This window comes from Lissotriton vulgaris, chromosome 4_1, assembly GCF_964263255.1.
Source record: "Lissotriton vulgaris chromosome 4_1, aLisVul1.2, whole genome shotgun sequence".
NCBI classification, from domain to species: domain Eukaryota; kingdom Metazoa; phylum Chordata; class Amphibia; order Caudata; family Salamandridae; genus Lissotriton; species Lissotriton vulgaris.
In genome coordinates this window covers 221,171,895-221,187,336 of record NC_141691.1, presented here as the reverse complement: position 1 = coordinate 221,187,336, position 15,442 = coordinate 221,171,895, and the positions used below count along the sequence as shown (strand labels likewise).

The 15,442-nt window shown below is 44.1% G+C and overlaps 1 protein-coding gene across 2 annotated transcripts in view; it reads right to left on the bottom strand.

Moving 5' to 3' along the window:
- LAMP2 (lysosome associated membrane protein 2) overlaps positions 1–15,442 on the bottom strand; it is a 434,546-nt gene that overhangs the window by 228,562 nt on the left and 190,542 nt on the right. For both annotated transcript variants that reach the window (XM_086918517.1, XM_086918518.1), the window contains exons 7-8: positions 10,806–10,863; positions 9,718–9,879 (exon numbers count right to left, since the gene is read on the bottom strand). In XM_086918517.1, the coding sequence (XP_086774643.1) occupies positions 9,718–9,879; positions 10,806–10,863 (220 nt within the window). The remainder of the gene's footprint in view (positions 1–9,717; positions 9,880–10,805; positions 10,864–15,442) is intronic.

The following is a 15,442-nucleotide window of genomic DNA, read 5'->3' as shown; positions in this document are numbered from 1 at the left end:
CAGTTGATCTGACTTTCTCAAAGTCTTGGTTCTCTGAAGATAGAACTTTAAGCATTGTTTGATGTCCAAAGAATGCAATGTTCTTTCAGCCGGGGTTGAAGGATTTGGAACGAAAACCTTCAGCTTGACAGGCTCATTTAGATGAAACTGGGAAGGCACTTTCTGTATGAATGTTGGATTCGTCCGCAAAATGACAGTCCTGGGAGAAATGCAAAAAGTGCTCCTTTATGGTGAAGGCTTGAATTTCTCCCACTCTTCTTGCGGAGGTTAGCACCAGTAATAAAGCAACCTTCCAGGTCAAGAACTTTAGGTCAGCTCTATGGATGGGCCCTCTCGCAGCTATTTGTTTGAACTGCGATTATTGTTTTGCACTGTTCTGGTTTTTAAATTTGAAGGGGCTTACGTCTAATAAATAAGCTTTCGTTAAGCTCCCTATCCTTCTTTTAATCACCACTTTTATAATTTTTGCACTGCACCTTCCCATCATATCAACATCATGTGGTATACCTAAGTGATTGTGGGTCGGTACCCCAAGCAGACCATTGGGGTATGCTGGCTGTCTCAATGATCGAGACACAATACCCTGGAAGGATTACCAGATGAGAATATTGATCGATACAAGACATTGATGCGAATCCTTAATGAGGTGGATTGACAATCACAGATGTCCCATATTTTGGTGAAATGGTCTGTTAGTTTAATCAGATTTTTTCTTCCTTTGTACTCTATGAGACATTAGGATAACCTGTAAGGAATCACCAAAGGATTTCTAGTTTAGACCCCTAAGTTTGTTTGTTGTATATGTAACTGTTAACCATTGTCATAACTCTTGGGCTTCCCTGGATAACGTTGCTGATCTCGTTCCCCCTTGCTTGTTTATATAAAACATGCTTGTGGTGTTGTCTGTTGTGACCAGGACAGAGGATCCTGCTATCCTGGGGAGGAACGCTTGAAGAGACAGGCAAATGGCTTTCAACTCCAGACTGTTGATGTGGCATTTTTTGTGCTGTTGAGACCATTTTCCTTGCAGCTGCAGGTCCTGGAGATGACCGCCCCAGCCCTCCATGGACGCATCCGTCGTCAGAATAAAATCCGGAGGAGTCTGCAAGAATGAGAGCCCCTGTTCCAGATTGCTGAGACCACCATTGAAGTGCATGCACCATCCTGTTGGTGATTGTGATGGTGTCCTCGAAAGAACCTGTCGCTTGATGCCATTGACAATGTAGCTCCTCCTGTAATGGCCGCATCTTTAGACGCGCCAATGGAATGAGGTTGATGGCCGAAGAATACATCCCCAGAAGTGATGCAAATAGGCGAACTGAAAGTGACAGTTTTATGGCCAACGCCTGCAGTCGGAGCGGTCTCTCTCGCGACAAGAATGCCTTGCATTCTACTGTGTCCAAGCAAGCTCCTAGGAACAACAGGTTTTGTTATGATTCAATTGAGATTTGCTATTTTTGATTGTGAGGCCTAGCGATGTGAAGAGATTGCGGCGTATTGTAATGTCGGATCTTACTTTGGCTTCTGATGGACCTTTGACTAGCCAGTCGTCCAAATACGGGAAGACCTGTACTTTTACTGCCCGAAGAGCTGCTGCCACAGGAGCCAGGCACTTCGTGAAAATCCTTGGGGCAGACTTGAGGTCAAATGGGAGAACTTTGAACTGATAATGGGCGCCAGCAACAGTGAAACTGAGGTACTTTCGATGTTTTGGGTGGATTGGGATGTGGAAGTATGCATCTTCCATGTCCAAGGAAGCCATGTAATCTCCCTCGTTGAGGAAACTGAGAATGTCCGAGAGGGTGACCATTCGAAATCCCCGCTTCTTGAGATATCTGTTCAGATTGCGCAGGTATAGGATCGGTCGCCATTCCACAGTTTTCTTTTTTATGAGGAAAAAACGGGAATAGAAACCTGCCCCTCTGATGGTTTGGAACCTTCTCTATTGCGTTCTTGAGAAGCATAGCTTGCACTTCCTTTAACAATAAGTGAAGACGAGGGGGAGGGGGACCCCTGGGCGGAGTTGTTGGAGGTTTGGTGATGAACTCTAGGGTGTGACCATGCTGGACCAAGTCTAACACCCACCGATCCGTTGTTATATGATGCCATTGTTGTCGAAAGACAGATATCTTCGCGCCCACGGGAAGGTAGGGGATTAAAGGTGGCGCCCAATTGACCTCACTGTTTGTGATTGTCTCGGCCTTGATTGTTTGTGCGCCTTCTTCCTCCTTGGCGAGAGAAACCAGCCGATCCAGATTGTCTATACGAGGACTGATAATTCTGGCGGTATTGCTGCGGATATTGCCTGGCTGGCTGGTAATAACTTCCTCTGGACGAATAACCTCGTCCTCTTGCTCCTCTGAACGATCCTCTTTTATACTGCAATGACCCTAGCGACTTTGCAGTATCTGTATCCATTTTAATCGCTTGGAGAGCCTCATCGACATGCTTCCCAAAGAGGGACTCTACGTCATATGCAATGTCCAGTACCTTCAATTGAACTTCTGGACGAAAGGTAGTGGCTTTCAACCACCCTTGACGTCTCAGGACAGCTGCCCCTGCTAACTGTCTGAAATTTGTGTTCGCCATATCTAGTGCGCAGTCGATGGATTCCTCCGCTGCACGCTCGCCTTTCATTAGAATTTTTCAGGCTTCTTGTCCTCTGGTAACAGCTCTATGAAGCCAGCCATTTCGGACCACATTTGGCGACCATAGCGCCAAAGTTCGGATAGGTGACGCGCCACACCAAAAGCACCTTCATTATCATCGTCCTCAAAATCATCCTCTTCATCATCGGCATAAGATTCTAGAAGATGAGGGCATCAGTGGCGATATATATGAACCTTGATGTCTCTTGTAAGACAAGAGTTGAAAGTTTTTTGTTGAAATTGGCGTACAAAAAGACTGATTCCCAGCAATAGGCTTCAGCAAAGCTGATTCCATCAGTTTTGATGGCACCGGTGATAAAGGTGCATCCATCTGCTGAAAAGATGCCGTCAACGGGGTTTTCGTCGACTAGATCGACGACGAAGGCATTGTCGTCTATGGATTTGCCGTAGACGGGACCGTCGATGGATTCGACATCTATGGAGCCACCGTCGACGGGACGGTCGTCGACGGAGTAACTGAAGATGGGCTCGTCGTCGACGGGATAGACGTAGATGCTTTCTTAGTCTACGAGACAGTCGTCGACGACTTAGTCGACGGGCTCTTTTGGACGACGAATGTTTCGATGACGATGTCTTCGTCGACTAGTCGTCTACAAGAGTTTTTTGCCACAATACAAATCTTTGTAGACACAATAGGAGCAGTAATAGATGCAGTGGATATCATATCCATAGAAGAAGAGTTTGAAGTAGAGACAGTCACTGGAGAGGAGACAGTAGAAGTCTTACTCACAGTTTTCTTTGCAGGATCGTTGGTGGCTGAGGCTCCAGAGACAGAATGTTGGGATCTCTGAAGAGCCTGAAGTAGAGTGGGAGGTTTTAGCATGCTTTCTCCCCTCACTTGTCTTCTCCTCTTGAGACCTCGCCCTCTTGCTAGAGGTAGAAGCTCTATCATCATCATCCGTGGAAGAGGATTTAAGCCACAAAAGGACTATGGCCTCCCTATCCCTTAAGGTATTAGAAGGGAAGGTATGGCAGATCTTACAGTTTTTTGCCTCATGTTTAGGATAAAGGCAATAAATGCAGTCCTTATGCTAGTCATCCACATGGACCCTCTTCTCGCAGGTTCTGTAAGGTCTAAATAAGGCCTTATCAGACATCTTGAAGAAAAAACTGAGTCAAGACTCAGGGAGACTCCCTTCCACACGACGTGCGGTGAAAATCTGAGGAGAGCTGGCTCTGCAGGGAAGGTTCTTGAGGGTGCTGTAAGCGGATTGGTTGGAGCAAAGACTTTGGTCTTTTTAGCATAATGATGTAGATAGGCTACTATAATATAGGACTCAGGCCTTTTCTAGGGCCTACTACTACAACAAAGTGCTTTTGGCACTGCTTTTTTATTTACCGTGGGACTCCCGCCTTGACGACGGCGAATGATTCAGGCATGTGAATCTATGAAAGATACCCAAATACTGGATAAATTACAAATTGTGCAATGTCAGCATTACCACCATATTAGATCAGGACCTATCATGCAGCTCAAGGGTCAGAGGCAGACATAGCTGTAGCAGCCCTGAACGTGTTGGGGCAATGCAACCAGGCCGAAAAGGTGCAGGACCTTCCTCGCCACTAGAGATGGATGTCAAGTAAGGAGGAATCTCCTGGAGAAGTGCCTGAATCTTTCACCAATGGATTGCATCCTTGAAACAAACCCATGTGTACAGGGGTGTAGGAGGACATAGAGGATACATTGCTGTAAAGGTTTTAACATCCAGACTTTCTAATGCTTGCTCAGTGTTCTTGTCTGCAAAATGTATTAGGTCATCTTAAGATGTGCCTTAGCAAAACATTCAACTAACTACAGGTAAATTCTATTAAAACCAGTCATACCAGCTAAGTAACCATACCAGCTAAGTAACCATACCATCTGCCAAGTCCTGGCCTTCGTAGTTACAAACTGTTAAATTCTGTCTGAACAGTACAGCGTTGAAGTGAATACCAAAAGTTGCAATTCCCAATGGGAGGTATAAAGGAGTTCAAACAAGCCAAAGTTTGTTTTAAGCTGTATTCAATGATTGTATTCTTTTCAAGCTTTACAGTCTTCTGAATATCATCATATTCTCATAAATCAAACGTGTATTTTCTTGTACATCAGAAAGATACATCCATAATGTTTGCTCAAACTCAAATGTCAACAAACGAGAAGGGAAGATCTTCTGATATCCAAAAACAAAACATCCTCAAAACGCATGACTTGTCTTGAGTAACAAATATCTGAACATCATAATGAAACATTGGTCACTGCTTAGCAAGGAACCTGATTTCAGGGGACTCTTTGAAGCAAAACCCATATTTGCACACACCCGTGGTCCCAACATCAAGGAACTCTTAACTACATCCAAACCGGTATGCTTACCATCTAAATTTAAGGGACTACAACCTTGCTACAGATGTAGCAATTGCAATAACGTAATCAGAGGCAATGTGTTACACCATCCGATGAAAGGCCACAAAATCAAACTTAAAGTGAATGCGACCTGCAACACGTCCAACGTGATTTACCTACTGAAATGCCCGTGTGGCTTATGTTACGTAGGCCACACGGAAAGGAAAATACGAACCAGAATTCTGGAACACAAAAGCAATATAAGAACAGCTAACACCAAATCGTCTGTTGCTTCACATTTTCTTGATCGAAGACATAATGTAGCCCAGCTACAGTTCATGGTTTTGGAAAATGTTGTGAACCAGGAAGGCATGAACCCCAAAAACAAACTACTGCAGAGGGAGAACTTTTGGATCCGATACTTGAGCACGATGCAACCCACAGGGTTGAATGACCGTATGGAATTTCTCTGTTACCTGTGATCCTTCACATTTGATTTTGATCCCATGATGAATAATTCGCATTTTTTTTTTGGATCCACCTCTCCGGTGTCATGCATTACTTCTTATTACACCCGTCTACTTTCCTCACATTTATTTAACTTATCTGTCGTCTTTGAGACAAACTTTCTCTCATTTATTTTTCACTCATCTTTTTCTGGCGTTTTCGGTGGCTTTTCACCACTGCAATATGGCCCCCATCCTCATTCACGGACATTTTAGTCCGTCTTTACTGTCTACTATTTTCTCGGAAGCGTCGCTTTTAAATCTTAATGCACGCTGACCGGCATCACAGATGGATCCGGATACCTTTCGCCCGGACCGTATCATTTAACCAGTAAGTCTTCATGTGCCTGCAGCACGCTCACCGTCTGATTTCCGATTCACGCAACTATGATTTCGGCCTTTGATACTTTGGTGGTTTCACACTTGATTCTTCATTTCCGAGCATTCCTGGCATCCTGCCTTTACATATCACGGTTTGTTCACCTTCCGTTTACTTTCTTTCACCCGTTTCCTTGATTCTTCTTCACTTTTGGCTCGATACTATCTACACAGGATAGATAACCCTCGATTCGGTACACTGTGGTACACGTGGGCTCTGACCCGTTTTTTTTGGTTTTCGTTCCACTGTTTAGTAACATGCGTCTGTACCATGATATTTTTTGGGGAACACATTGATTTCATTCTTTGTCACTTTTGATGTATTATCAATACGTTAGCCATTTAGTCATACCTGTATATCTTTATATTATTATGTTTTGAATATGTGGAGACGTCTTCTCGAAATTGAGTTAGTTTATTTTCCTTGATTTACAGACTATTCCCCTGACGAAGGGCTAGACCAGCCCGAAATGCATAGGGACTGTTGGATTTCATGAGCAAACATTATGGATGTATCTTTCTGATGTACAAGAAAATACACGTTTGATTTATGAGAATATGATGATATTCAGAAGACTGTAAAGCTTGAAAAGAATACAATCATTGAATACAGCTTAACACAAACTTTGGCTTGTTTGAACTCCTTTATACCTGTTGGTCACTTAAAGCGGTGCACTGGGGGACAACTCCCATTGGGAATTGCTACTTTTGGTATTCTCTGCGACATCTTTGTCAGAAGACGGGACATTGTGCTCTGGTTCTCTTTACTGACGGATCACCAAAGGTGATGGTCTAGGACGTGAGGATGGTGTCGGTCCAGATGCAACTGGATTTGCTTCCGTTGATGGGGCAGTGGTTGGTTCAGGAAAGCGCTGCTTGTAGTCTTGGATCAAGAACCGTAAGTCTGAAACTATAGACACCGGAAGGCATACCATAGGTGTAACCTCCGTCTGGACATGCGAATGTTCAGCCTCTTCTGTATAAACCAGCTCATCTCCCTCTTCATCGGTGCTTTGGCACTTTATTATGAGATCCGAAGGACTGGTGACCTGTCCGTACTGGTCTTCGTCCGATTCCTCGTCCTGCAATATACGTGACGGGGGTAGCTTTTGCACCCTACTTCGAGATGTTAAGTCAGGGGTTATTGGTTGTTTCGTGCTCTTTTTCGTAGGCGGCTGACAACGGAGAAATCAAGTCTGATTGTTTCCATAGCGTAGACTATGGCGTAGTCTATGGCGCGCTAGTCGAAGAGGTCTTCGTCACCGATGGTGTTTGTCGACGGTATCCTCATCAACGGTACCTTCGTTGATGGCCCAGTCGTTGATTGTGCGCTCGACTAGGTCTTCACCGTCGGTGTCTTAAACGACCGCACGCTGGACGACGAGGGTGTCTTAGTCGACTGTTTTGGCTTAGTCGTCGACGCTAATGTCGTAGTCGACGGAATTTTAGTCGAGGGCTTTGTAATAAGGATAATAGACGACACAGGCTTACCCGCCATCGACGATAGTGTAGTCGTCGTTGAGAATGCTGATGACGCCATCGTCGTCGACACCGTCGAAGTAGAAACAAACTGTAGACAGTCTTCTTCAGCGCCGAGGTAAGCGTCGAAGAAATAGTAGTCGACGACGGCGCAGGCTTCCTGAAGGCAGGAAGCTCCTCGCCAGATGTAGATTTTACCCCAGAAGACTTTTTGACAGACTTTTTAGGAGGAACGTCTGTAGGGCTAGGGGAAGCAACCCTTGGCCTCTTCAAGGATAATTTAGATGATACTGAAGCCATCTCACTGTCTTCTGCAGACTCCAGGTCGTCTCTGGTTTTCAGCCTGTTCAACCAGAGGAGCAGCCGGACCTCTGTCTTTGTGTTTTTGTAGAGAATGTTCTACAAATTCTACACTCTTTAGGAGAATGGTCTGGATAAAGACAGTATAAGCAGGTTTCATGCTTATCATAGACGTGGAGCCTCTTCTTACCACAAGAAGAGCAGGCTGTGAAGAGACCCTTCTTCTGTTGATCAGCCATGGCGTATTTATGAAGGAAATATCCAATTTGAGAAGAAAAGAGAGTAAACTAGGAACCCTGAAGAGAACTCAGGTGGAGACTCCCTAGCACAACGTGCGGTAGAAAATCTGAGAGACTGAGGCTCCCGACAGGAAGGTTCTAGAAGGAGGTGGTCGCTGATTAGCTACCTTCTGGAGTTTGGTCCTTTTTACAAAAGGACATAGATCGGCTACTAAGGCAAGGCCCTTAGGCCTACTTTTCTCTATGTGTGTCTATAGGACATTACTTTTCTATGTACCGGAGACTCCCGTCTCGACGACGGGGAATGATTCAGGCATGTGAATCTATGAAAGACACCCATAATACTGGATAAGAACTAAATGCAGCAGTCATGTTCAGTTATATTTTTAATAAGAGGCGTAGCTCAAATATCCAATGTATTGATAAATATAAGAAAACTCCTTGTCGCTACATAGAACATGATGCTTAAAGAAGTTCTGTACGATACAATGTGATGCCGGGATAAGATAGATCGACGGATTGCTAAAGACGCCGAAATATGGATTTCCAGCTTCAGGCTTGGTTCTTGTAAGATATGCAAGCAGTCTTCGCATATTGCAACACATTTGTTGAACCATGGTAATAGAGACTAGGTTAAAAATTAGACTGATTGGATCAAGATTTGTGATAAAATAAGTTGGAGGCTTATTTAACCTTTGCCTCAATTTGGTGTTTGACTGTGGAGTTAATTATACTTTTAATGTTTCTAAAAACACATGGCTTGCACCCTGGTAGCCTATAATAAATAATCATACATGTGAAATACCAACTATATTGAGTGCATATAGATTTTAGAGCAGGGCTCTTTATAACACCAGCAGAAGGGATTCTTGCATAGGTTTGTCTGACTCCTAAAATTTACAGCTACCAAAGAAACTCTGTAGGAGGGGAGTGAGAAACAGGCCAGTTCTCCATTTCTCTGAAAAGGACACTACTACCTTTCAAGGGTCAAGTTAACTACTGTTGCAAGCCTAATAATGTGGTGTTACAATGGGGTGTTCTTTGTGTAGTCCACCAATTAACGGTTGTTCCAAGAGCAAGTTTCTGGTCTTCATTATTAGTTTAGATTCCTGCTGTCCGCTCCAGCATATTCTTCTTTAAAAGGCTACCAGAGAGGGATAGATTTATAGCAAAATCCCTTGCCACATACTGTAATGAACCCACTGTACTTTCCTCAGTAGAATAGCCTTTTAATACAGAGATGCTTGGCATGCTTAATGGGATTGTTGAGGTCCATGGGCAAACAGAAAGCAGATCTCAGACATGGTTATTACTGGAAACCTTCAATACAGCGCATCAATAAATGGGTTGTAAGGGATTGAATATGATCCCAGTTAGAGCCAAAGTCCCACTAAACTTTTCACATTCTTAATGGAATTTCCTTGAAGTAAATTTCTTTCCTCAACTGAAGAACAGCATCTCAAAAGCAGACATAAGAAAACTATGGTGAGTCCGCATACAAATACATTTTAGGATTCAGGAAGGTGCAGGAATAAATAATCTTAGCCATACTGGATGGCCAAACAAACAAATCAATTTTCAGAACCAAACACTAAACGGCAGAAGGGAGTACAACATGCATTAGAATACATGCTGCAAACCAGTAAATTATAAAGTAGTAAATGGGACATGCAAGGTTGCAATCATCACTGTAGGGATTACACATCTTTTTGAAAGAAAAAATTAGAATGCTAACATGACTTTTCATAAAGTTATTCCTACTTAAATTTATATACAACACAACAAGCATTTATCTATACCCATAAATTGCTTTTAAACAGACTTACCAGTAGAGAAAATTCCATTCTTCACTTGGAATGGCTGGACCCTTACATCAAACACATTTACGGATACATTTGTACCAACGCCAATAGTTTGCTGCTTGAGACACATGTAAGAACTCCCCAATGTAGCATCCCAATAACTCAGATTATTATTGGCAAAGGACTCTGTTAAAAATGAGAAAACGTATAGTAAATGGGTTGCATGGGAGCTCAACAGTACGAAAATCGAGAGTAGGCCATCACTTAAAAAACATCAATCTGGCTGTGAAGTACCTAGATATGTGGTTGACAAAAGAATAAAACAGAAGTAAAACTAACATTTAGTGCCAGACGGACACAACCTGCAATTCAGACCCAGGGGTCAGACTACATCCCACAAATGTGTATTGAAGCGGGATCATTTGATTTGGTGGATTACAAACAATTCCAATATTGTGCAGTGTAGAAAAGAGTGGGCGTGGCAAAGGAGAAAAAACAAAAAAAAGCAGCAGCTTCTTACAAGCAGCAAATAACAAAGGGGTATCGTCTGAAAACGTAAGTGGTTGTAGTCCAGTCGCTCAAAGATAAGTTATTTGCAGGGAATGGGAAAGTATTTTCAGCATTTCAAACTCCACAAACACCCTGTAATTCATAACTTAAAAGAAGTTTTAAGGATATATTGAAGGTACAGCCTATAACACTTACACACGTGCGAGGATAGGAGTCTTGCCGGATCTGGGTGAGAGGGGAAAACAATCTAGCACAATGAACAAGCTCCTACACTGTATTATAGCCTACTGAATATGCTGCAATGGGGCATACTCCACATTTTCGATCGTCACGACCAATGTTCACAGACTGACCTAGTGTATTGGGCGCTTTTGCAATAAAGACCGATCTGGTTGGGGAAGGGAGTGGGGGAAGGGAGAAAGACCATTACGAAACCTAAGAGAGTGGCTTGGGGCTACAGAGATTTTTGCAAGTTTAAACAGATCAGTTGGCACTTATTGATACTGCAGTGTGCAGGTCCGCCTGCTTGTTTACAACGTACACTGAAATCATTCTTAATTCGCTAAATTAAAACACGAATACTCATGCATTCCGATACTCACCAAAAGGTTGGTCTATTAGGGTGATGTTAACGTTTTCCAGGTGAAAATGTCCATTTGCCTGTAGAAAAAAACAGTAAATTACAATAGCTGCTTTAAAAGAATGGCAGCAGCATGAATCTGTAATCATACATGGTTTTTCACATACATACTATCCAAATCTGCACACATAAACCATATAATGATCACTGTGCTCATAAACCATCAGATAATAGCCAACATTACATGTTAAGAGGGTTTTATTATTATTTTTTCACACTAAATATGCAAATTAACAGGCTATTAAATCATCCAACAGTATGCCCAGTTGCTAGCAGACTACATCACATACCTGGGAACTAGCATGCGAAATAACTGAGCAAATAGCCAAGTAATTCGAAACCGCCCTCTGGTCTCAGAAGAGAAGCAGACATTGTTTCGGCCTGTTCAGGCCTAGGACCAGAGATGCTGCCCATCTTCCCCATTCACCAGCACCTACTCTACCCCATCAACAACCACATTAAAACTCACAGTAAACTTACTCTAATCATACTACAAAGTAAGCCACACATTTCAATGTCTCAGTATCCAATTATAACCCCGCACACAACGCACCTATACATCCTTCTACCCGAACTGCCACACATTTGCACCTTCAAGCACACTCAAAACACCACTTCATATACCACTAATCACAGCTACAACCCTATTCCACCCTACTGGATTATATCCCATCCAGACACTCCCTGCTCTACCTACTCCTAACAGACACCTTTCTGTCACCAACAAACTTATACTAAGCCTTCCATCTTTTAATTCAACACCCTCCTTGTCTTGATATTAAAACAACAACAATCACACAACCCTTACACTTCACCACATATATTGCTGCTTTTAGCAATACATTCTAACACCAACTGTGAACTCTTGTACATCCCCTTACACTCCACACACTTTTCAAAACACATCACCACCCCCTTTACCTTGCAGCTTCCATTCACCAATACTTTACATTCGAATTCCTATCAGAAAACAAATACATCACCTAATCTCACTACTACTGAAAACACATACCAGCAAAACAAAATCACACACACAACACATTCTTTCCGTCACAAACTAGGAACATGGCGGCCGGAAGCTAACGGCCGTGACAGAAAGCTCCCGCGATGCGTGGCGTGAGGAGGCTGGCTGTTAACTACACTGACCATCAGCTGTGCCCTGAAAATGTTGCTAGTTCTCGGCGTAAAACTTAGCTTTACTCTGCTTAGCTCATAATTTGTTCCGTTTCGCTTTTTTCCCCTGGCTCACTTGCTCACTGCTTCGAATTATGAACTTTGGAACATAGCCGTCCCCTGCCGACTCCTGTGGCCCGCCTGGTTACTTGTCTACTCCCTGCCTGCAGCGGTCCGAGTGCTGGATGTATGCATAGCGGCTACCCCTGTTGCTCGGCTTTGCAGCGCTTTTGGAGTGGGGTGGAGTTCATGTTTCTTCGCGCATGCCTGCCGCCTGACCTGCTCCCCGCACTTGGCTCTACACCTGGATAGCGTTCCTCAGCTTCGGGTTTGCGGCGCCTTTGGAGTGGGGTGGAGATAGCTTTTCTCCGCACTCACCCTGCTGCCTGAATTACTCCCTGCGCTTGTTTCTACACCTGGTGTAGGGTCGGGTGTTTAAAGGGTTGAAAGCTCTCCTGCTGTTTTTTTTTTTTGGCTTACTGGTGTGTCTGCGCTGAGTTTGCCAAACTTGCTCTTTCCATCTGCTGTAGCTTGGGGGAGATTTTATGGGCAGTGTGTGTAGATAGACCATTTCTTTTTTTCTGTTCGTTTCAGCCTCGTGATATCCCAGGGCTCTAACTCTGTCCCAGCCCACGGCCCTGAGGAGATTCAGGTGTGGTGTGCGCGGATGGTGCAGGGCGGTGGGGGCGCAGTGGCTCCAGAATTTTCTTGCACTCACGTCTTCGGTGTTGCTAGGGTGTGGAGGCAGTGGGCCTTTTTGATACAACCCAGGCTGTCCCTGGGCGCGGTGCCGTCCTCTTTTTTGCATACATTTCGGCGAGCAGTTGTGAACTCACAGGATCCAGAGGATTTACTTGACTTCAACCCAGCGCGAAATGAGGTAGGACTGGGAGCGAGATTGTGGGGTACGTGAGTGAGCCAGGCATGGTGATATCAAACAGCACAAGCAGTACATACTTTCATCCAGGATTGGGGGTTTACAAGGAGGTTATTGCATTACGCACGTCAAAAAATCTTGTACACCCATTTATTCATCGTATGGAGAAGTGTGTGGGCAGTAATCCCGATCGCAACTTGTGTGTGGTTAAAGAAATCTTCCCTCCTGGACCTACGGTTTGTCGCTATACGCTGCGTTATCGGCCGCCTAGCAGCCTTGCTGAAATCCCTAAACCAAAGGTTCTCTCCCTCAATAGTGGTAGTAAAGGCTACCACTAGGCAGGTGGCAGGTACCTCTAAGGGAAAAGAACGTAGGAAAAAAACCAGGGGAGGCGCTAAAGTTAAAATTACGCCCACTTTGAAATATTTTTAGTAAGTCATTTCCACTAGTACTGTGGGCAGAATAATAGCACAAACCACAACACAATGGAGAAGGATAAGGTGGTGGCTTTAAATATGGCGACCACTTCTATTCCTGCTGACACTGCAACTCAGCTACCATTAATACTGCAGCCTTAGTGGGTAGTGAGCTAAGTACCCAGCTATCCACTGACCCTTTTGTTACAGAAAAGAGTTTGTCCGCTCAGGACCACATAGTATCTATTCATCAGTCAGTGGAACTGTCAAATAGCTTTTCGGCGTTAGAGACTCAGCAAGATGAGCAGGATGATGCCCACACTATGTTTTTAGCAAAAGGGGGGTGGGTTCCACCCCGAACCTCAGACACACAGAACTCCTGAGTTATTTAACTAGTTTCCTTTATCTTAAACTGCCCAGTCTGCCCAGCCTGTACCTGGTTTTGCAGATATGTCTGAACCCTCGGGTCGTTGGCCGATATCTTGTTAAGCTTGAAAGACCACATTAGTAGGAGGTTTACCATCTCAGAGGCCAATCAGGCAGCCATTCAGGCCTCCTGCGAAGCACTTGCTCAGAAAGTAGAGGAGGTGTCAAAGAGAACAGACGCCCTTGAGGCAGAACTACCAAAAATAAAGGAAGCTCTGAGTCCATCATCTACCTCAATAAGTAAAATGGCCAAGTAAAATCAGGATCTGAAAGATATGGAGCGGTTGGAAAATCATTCCAGGAAGAACATCCAGAAAATTCTAAATGTCCCGGAAGACCTAGAAGGGATCGATATTAAGAACTTTGTCTCCCTCCTGAAGGCTACCATCCTGAAAGACTGAGAATGTAGGCATGGACTGGAGTATGGATATTCAGAGGGTGCACCGCGATCCATTTAGTAAAGTTCAAGGAAAAGAGCGCCCTAGGAAAATTTTGGTGAACTTCCTTACATATACCATTAAGGAGAGGATCCTGTCTCTCGCTCTGAAAGCCGGTCAGCTAAAGTGCAGTTCCTTTTCTACTGTTTTTACTTTCTCTATCCGTTCAGATGTTTCCTATATTACGGCTACTAAGCAGTGCGAGCTGGGGAAGAGAATGACGACTTTGAATGCTTTGGGGGCTAAGACCCAATTGAGATACCCCGCAACACTACGTATAATGTGGAATAATCGCATGTATAACATGCGTCATCTGGAAGAAGTGGATTCCCTAATAGAGGAAAGTGGGGGTGTAAGCAACAGTGTAAGGGGAAGTGTTAGTAAGGTGTGATTAATGTGAACGGTGAGCATAGTTAGTAAAGGCTATGCATGATCTAGATTTTTTCTTCTTTTTTTTCTTTGGAAAATTTAGGTAAAACTAACATCAGGGTGAGAGGTTCTGTTGAAACGGATGTATGTTTTAAGCTGCACAGTTGTGAATTTAGCCGAAGCTAGTCGATTAAATTAAGTAGTAATTGCCACGCATCTAGAGGGGGCTTCTGTCCAAGGGCATAAGCCCAGAGAAAAAGGGAGGGTTGCCCATGGGTGTAGAGGGTTAAGGGGGGGTCACGGATGGGAGGGAGAGTAGGAGGGAGGGTGGGAGTCGGGGGGGGGGTGGAGATCACGGGTGGGGTTGCAGCGGGAGAAAATATCAAATAAAAAAAAGTCCTCTTTTTCAGTACAGTTGCGAGCTTAAATATCCTTTTAGCCTGTTTAACACTGGAGGGAAATCTGGTATAGAATGACACTGAATGAAATAAAGTTCCTGTCATGGAACGTCAATGGTCTCCGCTGCCCCCGTAGACAGAGGCTAATTATGAAATACTTGGGGCAATCCTCTGCACAAATTATCCTCCTACAAGAATCTCACTTGGGTTATTCTGAAGCAAGAACTATTTTCAGTAAATATAAGTGGGTGGAGAGTTTGTTGCTCTGAGCAGACAGTGCATAGTAAGGGAGTAGCAATACTGTTTAGATCTAATCCAGATAGCTCAATTAAGGATACATTAACCGACCAATCAGCGAGATGTGTTTTGGTGCAGGTGGCGATGGGAGGGCTAGAACTTGCCATAGTGTCTTACTATGGCCCTAATGTCGACGACCCGGCGTGTCTTAAAGTGCAGGCCAAACTTGCAGAAGTCACCACGCCAATAATAATGGGCGGGGACTT